General features: G+C 40.3%; 1 protein-coding gene across 15 annotated transcripts in view; it reads left to right on the forward strand.

Annotated features, from left to right (window-relative positions):
• The window catches only part of HHAT (hedgehog acyltransferase), a 472,050-nt gene that overhangs the window by 329,425 nt on the left and 122,205 nt on the right, over positions 1-20,420 (forward strand). For all 15 annotated transcript variants that reach the window (XM_077157719.1, XM_077157721.1, XM_077157722.1 and 12 more), the window contains one exon: positions 2,281-2,482. In XM_077157719.1, coding sequence (XP_077013834.1) covers positions 2,281-2,482 — 202 coding nt within the window. The remainder of the gene's footprint in view (positions 1-2,280; positions 2,483-20,420) is intronic.

The following is a 20,420-nucleotide window of genomic DNA, read 5'->3' on the forward strand; positions in this document are numbered from 1 at the left end:
AATTGAATCCAGTATTAAGAACCTTTGGTGTGGACGGTGATAACACTATGTGAAATTTTGGATTTTTAATTCTATACTGGGTGTTCTGATATTTACAGTGCAACTCTCTTTTATATAGCGAGATGCAATAAAAATCTCCACGTGAAACAATTGAGTGAGGAGAGTGTTAGATAACTTGTTTTGCAGAAAGCTTACCTGCAAACTTTTAAAAAATTGCAGCCATTCCGAATACCTAATTCTTTTAAAATTGGTTTTGTCACCCCATTTTTTAATTTACAAATGACCCCGTTATACACATCACCGATTGCATAAAATGAAGGTCGGCCTCCTGGCATGCGTTATGGGTGCAGTGGTCTCCTTCCAGCAAGTAGGAGGCAGCAGAAAATCGGGGCTGGGGTTTTTGCCTGGGATGAGTGTCCAAGCAGCCTCTAGGGAGCAGCAGAACATTGACTAAGACCATTATACCCAGGCCAGACTTTCCTGGCTCATCCGTTACCCAGTCCCTCTGGTGTCCTTGGTGCAGGCTGCACTGGGAATACCCACGATTCACCCTCTTCTGCCAAGCAAAGCTCCTTCTCTGGGCCTGGCCAAGGTGGGGTCCTTTGCCTAATTCTTCCTTCTCTCTCTTGCCTTCACTCATCCCCTTCTCCTCCCCACTTTTAAAGTCCTCCTTTATACCATGTCATGTACGTTAGTGATGGAACTTGTCCGCTGTTTCATGACCAGATATGCTTGTCCTTATGGCAAGAATATTGTCTTACACCTCTGGGTTTCCCCTGAGGCCAGGAGGGCCTGTGGGCCTAAAGAAACACTGAAAGGCAGATCGAAGACCCCATGGTCTGTACTGAGTGCTTAATACTTATTTGCTAATTGGAGTGTCAAGATGATCTTGCTTTTGCACAGGAGAAAGTATTTGCTTGACTTATTTCTGAGATGACTTCATTTTCACATGCCTTCCAGTGTATTTCAGATTGAGGTGAAATAGAAGACCAGAAAAAGCAAGCAAAAAGAACAAACTCCCAAACACAGACATGTAATGGAAAACATTAACTTTGGCGCCTCTGAATGTGTGTTCATGTTCTGGCTTTCTCCCTTCTTAATTTGGACAGGTTAACTTCTCAGCCTCAGTTTTCTCATCCATAAAATGGGTCATCACAGAACTTATCATCTAAGATGGAACATATTTGAGAGTGAAGAGGGATATTTAGAGATAGCAACAATCATATAATCTTTTGAAATAAAATATTTATTAACTAAGTTATTTTTATTTTGTGGTGTTCATGTATAGATTTGTTAGATTCAAAAAAATTAAAATCATATATACAGCACAAATGGTTGGGATGCTAGGGCGGCAGGTGTGAACCAAGTGTAAGCCATATATATGATGCTCCAGCGAATCAAACAAAATACATATAAAGCATCTAGTGTCATTCCTGGAATAAATTGGATATTTAGGAAGTGATAATTTCCTTTTCCATCCTGAGGGTGCGGGCAAAGAAACAGGGACCAACAGTAAACAAAGGCCTACGTTGTAAATGATCACTGCAAAGAGTCTGTGTTCCTAACTCTCCTGGTCCTAATGACCAAGGTCTGAGTTCTGCCACCTCTGCTATGAAAGTATTGATGGAGGAACATAATCCTACCGATTTGTACTCAGGCAGCTGCCTCGGCAGTGGCCATGCATTTGGGTGGTAATTTGGCTTCCCTGTGTGCACAGGGCTGTTCTCTTCACTTGTGAATTTGCTGCTGATTCTGGGAAGCTTGCCTAGAAAGCTGGGGCAACCAGCCTTGGCACCCCTTCTTCTGTGCCTGGTTCCTGTAGTTCAGGGCCCTGATTTTAGAAATTGCACTTAGAGGGTTTAACATAAACTTAATGGTTTGAGCAGTAGAGTGCATATCTACCTTGAAGGTTGGTATCCCCATGTAACCAGAAGCCTAGCGTCAGTCTGTGATAGGGCTTTCAGGGTTAGGTGTATCCGTTTTGGACATTCTAAATTTATTACTCCTCACCTTGCCTCTTTTAAATGCTATTTTCTTCTAGTAATGACAGGTCTTTAGCCTGTATGTTTTTAACCTGAAGGCCCCAGAGAGTTAGACTTATGTTTTTGAGAATTCCTTGTGTGATGGAGAATTCAAGGAACGGTCTGTTGCCTCCAGGAAGTAGGGGACGGTCTGCCCATGTGAGCAACAGCATCTAACAGAAGAAACAAGCCTGGTAAACAGGAAGTGTTGGAAAAGCATCCCTCTGTGTGGCTTCCTAACCGCCTCTTCTTTCTCCAGGTACGTGTACATCCCGGTGGGAGGGTCCCAGCATGGCCTGCTGGGGACGCTGTTCTCCACTGCAATGACGTTTGCATTTGTGAGCTACTGGCACGGTGGCTATGACTACCTTTGGTGCTGGGCAGCGCTCAACTGGCTGGGAGTCACCGTGGAGAACGGAGCCCGGAAGCTGGTGGAGACCCCGTGGATCCGGGACAGCTTGGTGAGCAGGGCCCTTGTTTGGGTGGCAGGGGGCGCCTCGGCTAGAGGGGCTTGATTTAGGAAGGAGGACAGTTGTTAGGTTCACCCGGGCATGAACCTTCCTGCTGGATTGGCACGAGAGCCTGTGCTCAGAGGCGGGACAGCTAGGATAGAGGCTCCTGTACCCGTTAATTTTTTTAAGTAACGTTTTTAGCTATGAAAGCCATTTTGATTATAAAATGTAATTATAAGACATTTTAAATATAAAATTTGTTTATTATATAAAATGTAGAAAATTTGGGAAGAAAAAAAGAAAAAAAAGAACCTGCTTGACAGAAATCACTAACACCCATTCTTCTAAACTTTTTTTGTATGTGCACACACTTGAGGGCATGTGCACATGCACACACAAGCAGGCATTTCCAGGGAAATCATTGTATACGGAACATCTTTCTGTGGAGTCCATTTGTAACCACTGTTTTGAAAGGCTACATAGAATTCCACTATGTGTATATGCAATAATTTAATTTAATTAACCTATTACTGACAATAACATTTTTCCTTTTTTTTTTTTTTGCAACTGTCGATAGTGTTGAGATGAATACTCTGACAAGGGCAGATTATCAGGTTGAAGGCTCTTCGCTCTTCTAAGCCTCACCATGTATACTACTTAACTGTTTTTTAGGCAGGGCATGAATATGCCATCGCCAATACTGAGGAGTGTTGTTATTTTTCATCTTTGCTAATTTGGTAGGTGCTGTATATAGTAGCATATAAAACAGGTATGGGTTTATGACATTCCGACTCTATAGGAGTTTAATTTTGAAAATTAAGCATTTTTCCTTACATATACGTTTGAAGTGATTTTAAAGTGCATTTTAAGAGCATGTTTTATCATGTAAATATAGTATATGACTTATGAGAGTCTTATAGGAAATCATCAGTTCTGAATATGCAGCAATATTCTGCTAACCCTAACAAAAGTAGCTAAAAAGAAAGATGCTGGTATCAGTTTTTATAGCAGGCAAGAAAACACAGGAGGTTTACAGGCGAACGATTAACTTGACTTTCTACCCAGTATAAGCAACTAAAGCAAATACATAAAAAACAAAATGAAACACAGAAAACTAAAATAAAATATAGATAAATATGTTTCTGTACAGATGGTCACCATATAAGTAGACAGTTATTTCAATAAAACTGCTATAAAGCATGTAGCAAAATAATATATCTGAGGGAACTTAAATATACTCGTTTGTGTTTTAAAGATAATTATTTTAATCACTAGTAGTATACAATCAGCAAGAAAAAAGATATCAATGAATTCTAATAGAAAAGGATATTTCGATGAAAGTCCGGACGATGTATCACACAAGAGACCCATAAAAGGTAGTTTCATGAAGGTTTTAATCTTCATCCTCAAATATGAGAACTTGTCCCCAAAGCTTGAAAACCCAGGAAAGCCACGTTTTTTTCAGCCAAATGTCAAGCCTTGTATGTAAGACATTCCTGAATTATTTCATGATGGGTCCACCACTAACCTTAAACCTAATGTTGAATGGCACTTCTTTGGTGTTTGAGCCATAGCTTACACTACAGATAGGTTTTTAAAACCTAAAATGTTGAAGTGACTCAAGCTGTGCTATGTATCCTATGGCTTGTTAATTTTGGTAAAAATCAATGAAGAAAAGAAAAGACTTACAGGGAGAAGCACTCAAATGTCTACTGTGCCCCAGCAGACCTTACTCCAGTTTCCTTAGATGGTTACCTCATTTGACTTTCCATCACCATTCAGGCACCTCGGTGTATCGTAATTTTTGAATTTGCATTTTTTTGGTGAAAGTGTATGTCTTGTAAGTTATTAATGTGGTGCTCAGTTTAAATATTTGTTGAACAAGAGTATATTTTGTGAGGTGTATTTTTACACCTGCCCTTTATTGTGGAAGCCTGGTTACTGGTTGTGGCTGTTTTGACTGAGTTCCTCAAGTACAAAAGGGCCAGGATCCCACTATTGTTTGTATCACCAGTGTTTTAACCCAGTGTTTGAGCTAACTTCGGTGTTAAGTCAGTGTGCAATTAATGCTTCTAGACCGGGTGATTCTTCAGTTCTTCTTCACTTGTCCTACCCAAGGAATCTTTCTCCATTACCTTGTTTCTTACACAGTTCAACAGAGTCTGCTTTCTTTCAGAAAAAAAAAATCTATGGCTGGTATTCCAAATACACACAAGTTTTTGAGGTTTTGAGTAAACTGCTTTCTCACTTGGGTTCCTTCCTTCCCTCTTTTTTCATGAATCCATTCTGGGGCTTAATGCAAGATCCAAATAAAGATTTATCTCCTCTTTAGAATCTGATTTCATCAGGTCTCACCATTTATTGGATGGTATTTTCACATCATGAGCTCACTCCTTGTTCCCCTTACCTCCTGTCTCCATGGCATTTGTCCTTCATCTTTTTTTTTTTTTAAAGATAGATTGAAGGATATCTGAATAGTGAGGATTATCATTCCTTCTTTTCTTAAATCTTCATCATGTCTAGTCTCAATGCCTGGTTGAGTCTATTTCTTGGTGTTGGCAGCTGGCAGATGCACTCATCAGAAGACTGGTCAGAGCTGAGTATTGTTGAATAGGAAGGGCTCCAATGTTCTAGAACAGGGCTGTCTGATAGAACTTTCTGCAAAAATGGAAATGTCCCTTGCACTGTCCATCACACTTGAAAGGAGGGTAGGGCCAGAGAGGAATTGTTTTTAATTGATTTAATTTTAATTAATTTAAATCTAAATAACCCCAAATGGCTAGTGGCTGCTATTTTGAATGAGTTCTCAGATTTGAGGATGATCATTAAAACCTTCATGAGACTAACTTTTATGGGTCTCTTGTGTGTTACATCATCCTGGCTTTCATTGAAATATCCTTTTCTATTAGAATTCTATTAGAATTCTGCCATTCTAGAACATAACCCTTTCTAGAAAACATTGAAAGAATGTAGAGTGCTTGACTGAGCTTTGATTTAGAATGACCTTCAGTAATTGTGTGAAACCTCATATATCCACCTGGCTATTGAACCTCTCCACTGGGATATCTCAGACTTAGCATGGATAATACTAAACTTGTATACCTCCGACCCCCAATAATTTCATTTTGTTCCTCTCCCTTCACATCTTTTATTTCCACAGACGGCACCACTAGTATGCAGTTACTGAAGCAAAACCATTTAGGTATCCTTTGTCCCTCCCCCTCCTAGATTTACCCATACATACCATACATTCTACCTCCTAAGTAGATCTTAAAATTTTTTGGTTGTTTCCCTTTCTACTGAAATCATCTTAACCCAAGCTGTTCTAGTTTCTATCCTGGCCTCCCAAAATAGTTTCTAACTAGTCTCCCTACTTCCACCTTTGCTCCTTTCAGTTATTTTTCCTCAAATTGTCGAGTTATGTTTCTCAATTAAAGCCCTACTATATTGCTCTCCTTCTTAAAATCCTATAGTGAGGGGGTGCCAGGGTAGCTCAGTGGTAGAATTCTCGCCTGCCATGCAGGAGACCTGGCTTCGATTTCCAGCCCATACGCGTCCCAAAAAACAAATGAACAAACAGGCAAAAATTCAGCGAATGATGCTCCCGTGGAAAAAGAATGAAATGTGACCCCCCTCCATACAGCATACCAAAACAAGACAAAAAAACAGATGTAGGCTTTCCAAATTAAATAAACTGTAGGTAAAATCCTATAGTGACTTCCCATTTTCTTAGGAACAAGTCCACAGAGTTGAAGACCACCCACGAGTTCCTTTCTGATCTCGATCTTTCTGCCTCTCCACGTTCCTCTTGCCCTCCCCTGGCCTTCTTGACTTCATCCACGCTGCTCTTCCTTCTGTTCTCATGTGCCTGGCCTCTCCAGCCTCAGCTCCTCTGCAGGACTCTTCCATCCCCTGGATGTTCTCTCTCTGTCCTTACCCCTAGTAATCCTTCAGATTTCAGTTTGAATGGTACCTTTTTGCAGGACCCTTTGCTGATCCTTCTGGCTCAAGCAGGACTCGTTTGATAATTGACTTTGGGCACCCTGTACATCTTCTCTTCTGTTGTACTTATCACAGTTGCAGTGAAATATTTTTATATAACCCTTGTTTAATGTCATGTCCCATACTGAACTGTAAGCCTCATAATGTCAGATACTGTATTTTTTATTCTTAGCACAATGCTTTGTACAGAGAAAGCATGTAGTAAGTATTTGTTGCGCGAGTGAATGAAAGAATGTTATTTTCTGACTTCACTGAAGCATTGCAAGAGAGTTTAGGCTTATGCAGCAGTTTGAAGAATATAGATTGAGTACTGGAAGAATTTATTGAGGTTGAGGCTTATTGAGCATTGTTCTGGGAGATATTTTTATTTTGTAGCAGAGTAGATATTAATTGGTCTAGTGATGGGCAAAATGCTGTTTTCATGCTCAGTGCACAGAAATATGTATCGAAAAGAAAGGGGTAGGGAGGAATTAGCTTTCCTGGTGCCCTGCTGCTTTATGGGGGGTGGGGCGTGGGGTGGAATTATTGGTTGTGACTCATTGAGGCACATAGCTGTAGGAAGCTGATAAAAGGCATTTTTACAAAGTGCCTGAGCTGGATGGATGTAGAGGAATTACTGCTGAAGCAACCCCCTCTTTCTCTCTGCAAGTGTTCTCCAGGGGAGCTGGAATTTGTTTTCTGCACTGAAGTGTTTTAATAAATGGAAACATTTTGAAGCATCAGTAGAGTGACACTGCTTCTGTCCAATGCTGGATGTGATCTCTCCTTTGGAGGAAGATACCTTCAGGCTGCTTGTCAGTTAATCGCATACAAAGGATAAACCACATCTCAAGCTGTTCACCCACCCCACCCTCATTTCTAATTCCGTGAATAATTTAAATATGTTCTCCTCCCCTAGACCTTGCCTCTCTTCTTTGCCCCAAGAGTGTCCTGTTGAGCTGATTTATATTCTCTCTGAAGCAATAAAATTTCTATTTATAGGCTTAATTGAGGAAATATGCCTTCAGTGAAAATCAGAGAGGGTCTGTCTAATGAACTTGGGAGAGATTTGATGCTCTGGTTTGTCAGGAAGAACCACAGACCTTGGCTTTGTGGTGATGTCCATTTAGTTTATTGGCTGTATCGATCAGTTTGATTTTGAAGATAAAAATAGAAAAATTCAATGAGTTTGAGAGATAGTCGATTTTAAGTGATGATTGTGAAATGATCAACATGATCCAACCATTGGTTACTTGGTTCTGCGGAATCATACCTCACCAGTTGATAAGATGTATAGTCAATTGACCTCATTAGGAAATCTTTTCTTTAGAAGTCGGTGGTCACAGCCCAAACTAATACTCTGAGGCAACATACGGCAAACTTGTCTGAGAAGAGTTGTGTTGTTTGACAATGGCTCATGGTCATCTGTTCCTTTATCCCCTTGATTTATTTCAATAGATAAAGTACTTATTGTAGATAAGCCATTTTTCCCCCCAGACTAGTGTCCTTCTGCCTAAAGTCTTCCTAGACTGAACCCACTTAGTTTTATCAGACTTGTGTACTTCATTTCTTAATTAATTTGTTCAGGGAAAAGAAATTTTGAGTGGGAATCACTTTGCGGAGCACTGGAGAATACTAAAGTGAGTAAGAGGTGACCCCTACATCCTCCTTCCTTGGTTTGCATCCTCCTTCCGTGCTGCAGTGGAGATGGTGTACCTACCCATCTACCTGTGGGTACAATGAAGGTATCCTGCATGGCCTATCAGCACGATCATTTTGAGGTGTCTGCTTTGGATTAGAATGTAATAAGACCAGGGAATGAGAGCTTTTATTTATAAAGAGCTGACAGATCATTATTAAAAAATGAGAGATCTTTATTCATCAAATACTGATGAACCTGTTCTCCACAGCCATTGCTCAGAAGAAAGATCCACTCTGGAGATGGAAATTTAGGGCCACATAGATGATGTTTTGTAACATGGAAATTTTTGTGGCCTTCTAGAGAGAGAGTACAGAAAAGGAGGACAAGAGGGTCCAGGACTGAGATTGGGGAACACTGACATTTAGAAGTTGAATGGAGGAGGAGGAGGGGCTGAGAAGTGGAAGGAAAATCGAGAAAGTGTTTTTTCAGAAACAGGAGAAGAGGGTGTTTCAAGGAGTGATGATGGAGTTGTTACTAAGTGAGGTGCGATTGAAGAATGCATGTGTCTCCATGCTGGAGTGCTGACTGAGGGGAAAGAGCCTAGAACTATCGTCTCTGCAACAAGAGGTGAGACGTGTGCAACCCAGGTGAGGATGAGTGTAAGACCTTACGTGCAGAGTGACCAGAATGAGTGGTAGAGGCAGCTGGTGCTTCAGAGGGGCGGTGGTCAGCATGAGCTAAGCATTTGCTTAGAGTTGGAACTTGAGTAAGACTCTGAAGAGTAAAGAATACGATTCGGGTAGGTCAACAGAGAGAAGACCGGAGAATGGCACACACAGAGCCTGGCGTCAGGAAGGAGCATGCCTTGTCCCAGGGAGGAGGCTGACATGACAAACGGGAGTAGAGGAAGTTAGAGAGGCTGGATAATCCCCAATGTAAAGGGATTTAAATGTTAAGCTTAGAAATATATAAATGCAAACCACTTAACCAAACAGGAGAGCATTAAATTAACATATTAGTCCCACACGGCAAATTAGCCTCTTGTCTCAGCTTGTTAGCACCCACCCAGCCTCTCGGTTTGGAGAAAGTAATGCATGGCGTTAGGAACAGTGTGTTCCTTGTGGATTAGGACCTGTTGCTGCCCCCTCCATCGTCTCCCACTCCTAAAGATCACTAATGATGCAGGAAACCCACTGTGCAATTCACTGGGTGTACATTTTCATCTCTGTGGGGAAGCTGGAGCCTGGCTTTAACCCATTCTGGTCTAAGACAAAGAATTCTGAAAATAATTCCACCTTTTAGTTCACATATGTTTAATATGGCAAAAGCATTTTCAACAATTCTTTTTGACTTGCCGTTATTGAGTCTACTATCCGGAGGAAAGAAAATTCTGAAATAGAGTCGATTTTAGTTATTCACAGACTGGTGAGCGCCAGAGCCCGGCCAGCTCTTGGGCTTCTGCTGCCTTCCTCATCCCTCTCAGTTCAGGCTTCAGCAAGGTGGGTGTTGCTCGCGGACCACTGGGTATTACCATGGCCATACCTGGCTGTCCCCTGTGCTGAGTGCATGGCACAGACTCTCAGTGTGGGAAATTGTAATCTCGGGGAAGGCAAAGATGAAATGTATCATCAGTCTGTAAATGGTGGAAGCTGGCTTTTCTGGGTGGCTTGTAGGATTGACTGTACTCATTGCCTTAGAGTCATTGGTGTCTGCTCCTCCAGCACAGGTGAATGGGGCTAACCCAATCACAATCTCATGCCTAGCAGTGTTCCGCAGATGAATTTAGGGAAAAGCAAAATCCTTTTTATGTGCATTTTGAAGTTTTGGACATGTGTTTCCAAATCTGGGTCTCTACCCAGAAAGTCCAGATTACTCACTGGAGGTGGCAGAGCTTGAGTTTCCAGCATTCGTGTTATCGATGGAGGAATGAAATGGGCCTCGTTCCTTCTTCCCAAAATAATATTTACATTTTCAGTGCAATGTATTTTATAATGTGTTTATATATGTATATGTGCCTTGTCTGTATGTGTGCATGGCGCATATATATATATACATATATATACATATATATATGTATATATATATAATATATATTTTTTCATCTTTTAAAGCTCTGAGAAGGCTGAGATGTGCAGGACTTCTAAAATAAAATCCTTCTAAAATATCTCACATTCCTCCCAAGACCTAGAAATAAACTCTGCTTAAAAAAGCATATCGAGCAGCTGCTGGCCTTCTTTGAGATGAGCTGGGTTGGTATCCATGTACTTCTTATAATTACTGATATGTACTGAAACATACAATTTAAAGAGGATCTTGCTTTTTCCTCTGGTATCCATCCTGGCAGTTCACCCAATAAACCAAGGCAAGTACTGGAAGGGCCACTGTCTATTCCCTGAGGGGTGGCAGAAAAGAATATGGAAGCAAAGATAAGGGGCATCCACGAAGCTGACCATGGCTATTGAAAGTGATGACGCTGAAATAATTTTATTGTGAGAAAATGTGTCCTTGACATATTAGCTGGAGATGAAGAATAAAGAACAATAAATATAATAAGAACTTATTTTAATTTAATAATGCAGGCAAAAACAGAAAACTGCATGTGGAGGCTTATAAGCTGGAATGGTAATGGTGATGAACACTCTCACTGTGGAATTATTTATGAGACCTATTTTCTTCTCATTTATGCTTTCAGCCTTGCCTGCACACACAATGCACAGTGCTTATCTAACTGAAAGTTTCTGAGTGAGAGGAGGCAGTGGGATGGACTCGCCCTCAGGAGGCTTTGCTTAACTGGCACCATATGCTTGATCTATGTTAGAAATGGAAGCTTAGAGCTGTTGCTCTCAGGAGCAAGCTACTGTGGGGCTTTTGTGGGTGCCATCCTTTGTCAAAGAAGAGACTATACCAGATACTGTAGAAGAGTTTCACATTTGCTGTTTTATTTAACCATTACAACAATCTTGTAGTGTAGGTGTGTTGCTACCTGTGGTAGTTAGATTTAGTTGTCAACTTGGCCAGGTGAAGGCACCTTGTTTTGTTGCTGCGGACATGAGCCAATGATATGTGAACCTCATCTGTTGTTAATTACATCTGCATTCGCCTAGGAGGCATGCCTGCTGCAATGAATGATGTTTAACTTACTTGGCTGGTGCTTAAATGAGAGAGCACAATGTAGCACAGCCCAGGCAGCTCAGCATTCCTCATCTCAGCACTCGCAGCTCAGCCCAGGCCTTTGGAGAGGCAGAAAGAAATCACCCCGGGGAAAGTTTTGGAACCCAGAGGCCTGGAGAGAAGGCCAGCAGAGATTACCCTGAGCCTTCCCATGTAAGCAAGAACCTCAGATGAAAGTTAGCTGCCTTTCCTTTGAAGAACTAATGAAATAAATCCCCTTTTATTAAAAGCCAGTCCGTCTCTGGTGTGTTGCATTCTGGCAGCTAGCAAACTAGAACACTACCTCTGATTTTACCAATGAGGAAACTGGAGATTGGGAAGGTATGTAATTTGTCTGAGGGTGAAAGTTAACGTAGAGAATCAAATCTAGGGACACATTATTATTCCAGGCTTTCTTGACTTCAGACTAGAAATGCCTGAGAAGCGAGTGTTCCTTGGTGAACATTACCCAGTTGGATCGCCCATCTAATCCCATCTCTCTGCTGCTTATGTACATTTAATGTTAGATTAAATTACATTCCGGTCTTTCTTGGATAACTTATGTTTTACTGTGGCTATATCCAGTCAATGTGAGAAGTAACTATCTGAAAAATTGGTTAAGTGACGTGGGAATTTTCACAATGACGATATTTTCTCGCGTTGTTTCTTTCTACTTTTAAAAAATTGAATAGTCGTAGGTTTATAGAAAAATCCTGAAAAAACTACAAAGTTCCTATTTACCCCCCATTCACATTTCTCCTATAATTAACATTTTGTATTACTGTGGTCACTTTGTTAAAACTGGTAAAACAATGTTATTGTAATTATACTAGCTATAGATCATAGTTTACATTAGGGTTCACTCTGTATTGTACAGTTCTATGGGTTTTTAAAATTTTTTTTGTGGAAATAGGTATACATTATAAAATTTACCCCTGTGCTGGTTTGAAATGATGTATGTACCCTAGAAAAACCATGTTTTAATCCTAATCCCATTTTGTAACAGCAGCCATCTCTTCTAATCCCTATTCAGAATTGTGTGTTTGAAACTGTAATTAGATCATGTGATTGAATCAAGAGTGGTTGTTAAACTGGATTAGGTAGAGGCATGTCTCCCCTCATTTGGGTGGGTCTTGCTGAGTTTCTGAAGTCCTATAAAAGAGGAAACATTTTGGAGAATAAGACATTCAGAGAGAGCAGAGCAGAACAACATAGCCACGAGAAGCAGAGTCCACCAGCCAGTGACCTTTGGAGATAAAGAAGGAAAATGTCTCCCAGGGAGCTTCATGAAACAGGAAGCCAGGAGAAGAAGCTAGCAGATGACACTGTGTTTGCCATGTGCCCTTCCAGATGAGAGAGGAACCCTGACCGTGTTCACCATGTGCCTTTCCAGATGAGAGAGAAACTCTGACTTTGTTCGCCATGTGCCCTTCCACTTGAGAAAGAAACCCTGAACTTCATCAGCCTTTTTGAACCAAGGTTATCTTTCCCTGGATGCCTTAAATTGGACATTTATATAGACTTGTTTTAATTGGGGCATTTTCTCATCCTTAGAACTGTAAACTAGCAGCTTATTAAATTCCCCTTTTTAAAAGGCATTCTATTTCTGGTATATTGCATTCCGGCAGCTAGCAAACTAGAACAGATTTTGGTACCGGAGAGTGGGGTACTGCTGTGGTTTGCAGATACCAAATATGTTGGAATGGCTTTTTATATGGATAAGGGGAAGAATCTGGAGGAGTTGTGAGAACTCTGAAGATACCTCTGAAGAGTACTTAGACAAAAATGAGGCACATGTTATTGCAGACTGAAAGGAAGGTTATCCTTGTTTTAAAATAGCAGATAATCTGGCAAAATTGACTAGTGACTTTGGCTGGAAGGCAGATTTTAAAAGCCATGAACTTGGATATTTAACAGAAGAGATATCCAAATTAAATGTGGAAAGCGCAGCCTGGTTTCGCCTCACAGCTTATAGTGAAATGCGACAGGAGAGAGAGAAGCTGAAAACTGAACTTTTGGGTACAGAGAAACTGGAAATTGATGTCCTGGAAAATTCTGGGCTTCCAGAGGGAGACCCCAGAGAATGGTGCTCCATGTGAGGATTTGGCCAGATGTGGAACCAGTCAGCCATTTCAGAAAAAGCCAGAGTCGGACATGGAGTTATCCAGGTAGGATTTGTGGGAACTCTTTATGTCTGATGGGCATGATCCAAGGCTACTGCATAGAAAGCCAACGACAGTGCTGTGGGACCTGTATAAACAGAGCCGCTGCCAGTCTGGACTGGGGGGCTAAGAGAACGGACACACTGGAGGAAAAATAACTTCAGAGGCAAAACTGTGGAGGCTGAGGTCTGAAGTCAAGAAGCCTCGGGCCAGGAGAGTGGACCCACCCAAGCATGTGGAGAGGGTGAGTTAGCCTTAAAGGCAGAGGATGGGCCTTCCACCTCGTTGCAGTAGAAGAGTCATGCCACCTCAGGCCTTGGAGAGGGTGAAGTAGATTCCTTGGGGTTTGGGTAGAGCCTGGCTGCCACCACATGGAGGGGTTGAGCATTTGCCCCCAAGATGGCAGAGAGCCCGGGTGCGGCCCCAATGCTTGGAGAGGATGAAGCCGAGAAAAAGGTGGTCTCCCCACTGTCTCCCACAGATGCGTTTGGAGAGAGGCAGGCCTCTGTATAGGCCCTTGGAAAGGGTGGGACTGCTGTTTTCAAAAGCCCCAAAGATAAATGACTCTCAGACTTTGAAATCTAATGAACTTTGCCCTGTGGGTTTTCGAAACTGTGTGGGTCCAGTGACCTCTGTTTCTTTCCTCCCTAGGGGAATGCGTATATGTATCCCATAACTGTTCATCCTTTGTATGTTGGCAGGAAATAACTTGTTATGAGTTTTCAAAGGTCCAGAGCAAATGGAGAAAATTTTGCCTTAGGACTAGCCATTGCATTTAACTAACTTTGATGAGATTTTTGTACTGATTTTAATCTTATATTAATCTTGTATTTGAAATGTTACTGGAATGGTTTAATGTTCTCTGATACTGTTATGGAATGAATGTATTTTGTATACGGGGAAAACGTGTCTTTTTTAGGGTCCAGAGGGTGGAATGTACTGGTTTGAAATGATGTATGTACCCAAGAAAAGCCATGTTTTAATCCTAATCCCATTTTGTAAAGGCAGCCATTTTTTTCTAATTCCTATTCAGAATTGTATGTTTGAAACTGTAATTAGATCATCTCCCTGGAGATGTGATTTAATCAAGTGATTATTAAACTGAATTAGGTAGAGGCGTGTCTCCACCCATTTGGGTGGGTCTTGATTAGTTTCTGAAGTCCTATAAAAGAGGAAACATTTTGGAGATTAAGAGATTCAGAGAGAGCAGAGCAGAACAACATAGCCTTGAGAAGCAGAGTCCACCAACCAGTGACCTTTGGAGATGAAGAAAGAAAATGCCTCCTGGGGAGCTTCATTAGACAGGAAGCCAGGAGAAGCAAACGGATGATGCTTTGTTTGCCACGTGCCCTTCCAGATGAGAGAAGAACCCTGACCATGTTCACCATGTGCCCTTCCACTTGAGAGAGAAAACCTGAATTTCATTGGCCTTCTTGAACCAAGGTATCTTTCCCTGGATGCCTTAAATTGGACATTTCTATAGATCTGTTTTAATTGGGACATTTTCTTGGTCTTAGAACTGTAAACTAGCAACTTATGAAACTCCCCTTTTTAAAAGGCATTCCATTTCTGGTATATTGCATTCCGGCAGCTAACAAACTAGAACACCCCCCTTTTAACCTCTTTCAGTTATACAAATCAGTATTCACAATGCTGGCCTACTATTTCCACCATCTGTTGCCAAAACTTTTCCATCATACCAGACAGAAACTCTTTACTAATTAAGCATTAACTCCTCATTCTCTAACCCCACCCCAGTCCCTAGTAGTCTGTGTTCTAGTTTCTTACTCTGTGAATGTCCATATTTCAATTATTTCATATACATCAGATCATACAAGTTTTGTCCTGTTGTGTTTGGCTTATTACACTCAACATGATGTCTTCACAGTTTATCCATGTTTCACAGGTATCAGAACTTCGTTTCCTTTTATGGCTGAGTAATATCCTATTGTGTGTATATACCACATTTTGTTTATCCATTCCTCAGTTGATGGGTACTTGGGTTGCTTCTGTCTTTTGGCAATTCTGAATTATATTGCTACCAGCATCAGTGTGCAAATATGTTTCAGATCCTGCTTTCAGTTTTTTGGGTATATACATAGAAGTGGGATTTCAGGGTCATATGGTGTGCCAGTTTGAAAAGATTGTGCACCCTAGAAAAGCCATGTTTTAATCCTGACCCATCTTGTGCAGGCAGCCATTTCTTTTAATCCCTATTCAGCACTGTAGTTTGGAAACTTGGTTAGATTATCACTATGGAGATGTGACACACCCAATTGTGGGTGTTAACCTTTGACTTGGGGGAGATGTGACATCCATGTGTCTTGATTAGTTTACTGGAATACTTTAAAAGAAGAAACATTTTGGAGAGAGCCAGAGAACCATGAGAGCCAGTGCAGCCAGAGACCTTTGGAGATGAAGAAGAAAAACACCCCTGGGGGAGCTTCATGAAACAGGTAGCCTGGAGAGAAAGCTAGCAGACACCCCCATGTTGGCCATGTGCCTTTCCAGTTGAGAGAGAAACCCCAAACTTCATTGGCCTTTTCCTGAGCGAAGGTAACTTTTTGTTGATGCCTTAATTTGGACATTTTTAATTGGAACGTTTTCACAGCCTTAGGACCGTAAACTTGCAACTTAATAAAATTCCCCCTTTTAAAAGCTGTTCTGTTTCTGGTATATTGCATTCTGGCAGCTTGCAAACTAGAACATGAGGTAATTTTATTTTTAACTTTCTTTGGAATCTCCAAATTGTTTTCCACAGTGGCTACACCATTTTACATTCTCAACAATGAATGCATGTTCCTATTTCTCCAGATTTTCCCCAGCATGTTATCTTCTGTTTAGTTTTTTTAAAGTAGCCAGACTAGATGGTGTGAAATGGTTATCTGATTGGGTTTTTTTTTGTTTGTTTGTTTTGGTTTGTTTTTTTCTTGAGTGCATGGTCCAGGAATCGAACCTGAGTCTTCCACGTGAAGGTGAGCATTCTACCACTGAACCACCTGTGCACCCTCATTGGGGTTTTGGTTTACATTTCACTAATGGCTAAACATGTTGAGCATTTTCTCATGTGCTAATTACCTATTTGTGTATCTTCCTTGGTGAAATGTCTATTCAAGTCTTTAACCCTTCTTTTAATGGGTTGTTTGTCTTTTTATTGTTGATTTGTAGGATTTTTGTATATATTCTGGATATTAAACCCTTATGGGATATGTTGTTTCCAAATATTTTCTCCCGTTCTGGAGATTGTCATTTTACTTTCAGAATAAAGTCCTTTGATACACAAAGTTTTTTAATTTTAATGACAACCGGTGCTGGTTTGAAAGGATATATATACCTAGAAAAGCCATGTTTTAACCTAATCCCATTTTGTAAAGGTGGCTGTTTCTTCTAATCCCGTTTCAGTACTATATATTTGAATCTGTAATTAGATAATCTCCCTGGAGATATGTCTACTCATTCAAGTGGGTCTTGATTAGTTTACTGGAATCCTATTAAAGAGGAAACATTTTGGGAAATGCGGGAAATCCTGAGAGAGCAGAGAATGACATAGCCACAAGAAACAGAGAGTCCACCAGCCAGCGACCTTTGGAGATAAAGAAGGAAAATGCTTCCTGGGGAGCTTCATGAAACAGGAAGCCAGGAGAGAAAGCTAGCAGATGATGCTGTGTTTGCCACGTGCCTTTCCAGATGAGAGAGAAACTTGACCGTGTTTGCCATGTGCCTTCTCACTTGAGAGAGAAACCCCGAACTTTATCAGCCTTCTTGAACCAAGGTATCTTTCCCTGGATGCTTTAGAATGAACATTTCTATAGACTTGTTTTAATTGGGACATTTTCTTGGCCTTAGAATGGTAAACTTGCAATTTTTTAAATTCCCCTCCTTAAAAGACATTCCGTTTCTGGTATATTGCATTCTGGAAGCTAGCAAACAGGACACAACCCATTTATCTATTTTTTGTTTGTTGCTTGTACTTTTGGAATACGATCTAATAAGCCATTGTCTAGCAAAAGGTCCTCACGATACTTTCCTGTTCTCTTCTAGAATTTTACAATTTTGGTTTGTATACTTAGGTCTTCATACATTGTGAGTTAATTTTTATATATCGTGTGAGGCAGGAGTCCATCTTCGTTCTTGTGCATATGTATCTTCAGTTTTCCCAGCAATTTGTGAAGATGCTATTCTTTCCCCATTGACTGGACTTAATAGCATTGTCAAAAATCAATTGGCCATTGATGTAAGGATTTATTTCTGTCTCTGTCTCTCCTTGTTTACTAACATGTGGTTTTTATTACTGTAGCTTTGTAATAACGTTTTATTAAATTACATGGGCAGGCACCAGGAATCGAACCTCGGTCTCTGGCATGGCAGGCAAGAATTCTGCTGCTGAACCACTGTTGCCCATCCTGTAATAACTTTTGAAAGCAGTAAATGGGCATCATCGAATTTTGTACTTTTTCAAGATGGTTGTGCCTATTTCAGACCCTTTACCCTTCCATGGGAATTTAATGATTGGCTTTTCCAATCCTAGCAAAGAAGGCTTATTGGAATTTTGATTGAGATTGTTCTGATGCTATAAATTGTTTTGGTAGAATTGACATCTTAACAGTATTTAGTAAGTCTAGTCCATTTTTGTCAAATGTCCTACCACTTATTTAGGTCTTCTTTAATGTTTTCAACAATGTTTGTAGTTTTCCATGAGCAAGTCCTTTACATCCTTGGTAATATTCATTCCTAGATATTTGATTCTTTTAGTTGCTATTGCAAATGGAACATTTTCTTGATTTCCTTTTCAGATAGTTCATTACTAATATATAGAAACATTACTGATTTTTGCACACTGATCTTGTTACACACCATTTTGCTGAATTCTTTTATTAGCTCTAGTAGCTTTGTTGTAGATCTTTTGGGATTTTCTATATATAGGGATCATGTCATCTGCAAACAGGGAAAGTTTTACTTCTTCCTTTCTGATGTGGATGCGTTTTATTGATTTTTCTTGCCTGATTGCTCTGCTGTTAGGTGCATATATGCTTATAATTATTATGGCTTCTTGTTGAATTGACTCCTTTGTCCCTTATAACATTTTTTTTACTTGGTTTAGCTATCTCGACTGTCTTTTGATTACTGTTTTCATGAAATATTTTTTCCATCCTTTCACTTCAAGCGCAGAGAAAATATGTCCTCTGTGGTTACAATGGGCCTTGAGTTTAATATCCTAAATCTATAACAGTCATGTTTTATTTGATATCAAAGATACCAAGTTAGCTTCGCTAGCATGTACAAATACTGTTACTATACCTCTCCATCCCCCCCCCATGTTTTAGTTGTAGATGTTAAAAATTATGTCTTGAAACATTGTATATCCCAAATCATAGATATATCATTCTAGTGTCCTATCCTTTCTAAAGAACTCTCTTTAGCATTGCTTCTGGGGTATATCTAGTGGTGACTAACTCCCTCAGTTTTTGTTTATCGGAGAATATCTTAATTTCTCTCTCATTTGTGAAAGACAGACTTGCTGGTTATAAAATTCTTCATTGGAAATTATTTTCTTTCAGTACTTTCTTTTCTTCCAGCAACTTCTTGGCACCATGATTTCTGATGAGAATGTGGAACTTAATCTTATTGGGCTCCCTTGTATATAACAGGTTGCTTTTCTCTTACAGCTTTCAGAACTCTCTCCTTGTCCTTGGCATTCAGTGGTTTGACTGCTATGTGTTTGACTATAAGTCTCTCTGAGTTTATCCTATTTGGGATTCATTGTGATTTTAAAATGTATACTTTCATGCATTGCATTACATTTTTGAAGTTTTCTGCCGTTATTTCTTTCAACCAACCAACCAACCCACCAACCAAACCAGCCAACCAATCAATCAGCCAACCAAACGACCCAACCAACCAACCCACCAACCAAACCAACCAACCAGTCAATCAGCCAACCAAACGACCCAACCAACCAACTAGCCAACCAAAGCCACCAGCATACCAACCAACCCACCTCCCTCCCCTTCCCCTTCCCCCCCTTTCTCCCTTCCTTCCTAGCACTCCCCAGATGTATGTATTGTTACTCTTGATGCTGTCCCACAAGTCTCTTTGGCTTTGTTCCCTTTTTTTTTCATTCTTTTTTCTTTCTGCTCCTCAGCTTAAGTCATTTCAGTTGTCTTATCTTTTAGTTCACTGGTTCTTTCTTCTTCTACTCCAACATGCTCTTGAAACTCTCGAGGTAATTTTTCATTTCACTTATTGTGGTCTTCAACTGTAGTGCTTCTGTTTTGCTCCTTTAAAAAGTGTCTGTCTCATTGTTGACATACTCATATTGCTCACTCATTGGTTTCCTACTATCCTTTACTTCTTTCTCCATATTTTCCTTTATCTCTTTGGGTATATTGAAAGTCATTTTTTCAAAGCCTTTGCCTGGTATATTTAAAGTCTTGTTTTCTTCATTGATGGTTTCTGAAGTTTTTTCTTGTTCCTTTGAATGGTTCATCATTTCTTTGTTTGTCTTGTCATCTTTTTTTGCACACTGTATATTTTAATGTTTTGATATTTTATACTTTAATAGTAATATTTTCATGTGTTAACTCTGAGATTTAGTCCCTCAGCTGTCTGTTCTTTAAGTTTGTACTGAGCTAGTGATATGACAGGACTTCCTTGCATACTAGTAGCTACAAAATCAAATTAACTAATGCAAAAAACACCTTTCACAGTCTTTGCAAGTTGGCTCTGTGTTAATCGATGCTCTCTTTCTGAGTTTAACCTTCCTATGAAGAACAGCCCAAGATATAAATGAAGGGTTCTATCCATCTTTTCTGAGCCTGTGTCTTGCCCGGGGCTTGAGCTCATGGCCTTAGCAATTCCCCCATTTACAGGAATCCACAAGTCACCTTTACTTCCTGTCAGTTAGACTTTCTCCTCCTATGTGCTCTTGTATTTCTTACAACCTATAATCCTTCACCCCAGGCCTTGTCTTAATTGAGTATAACATTGCTTTGGCTGTCCACATGCTGCTTCT

Source organism: Tamandua tetradactyla, chromosome 4 (genome assembly GCF_023851605.1).
Source record: "Tamandua tetradactyla isolate mTamTet1 chromosome 4, mTamTet1.pri, whole genome shotgun sequence".
NCBI lineage: Eukaryota > Metazoa > Chordata > Mammalia > Pilosa > Myrmecophagidae > Tamandua > Tamandua tetradactyla.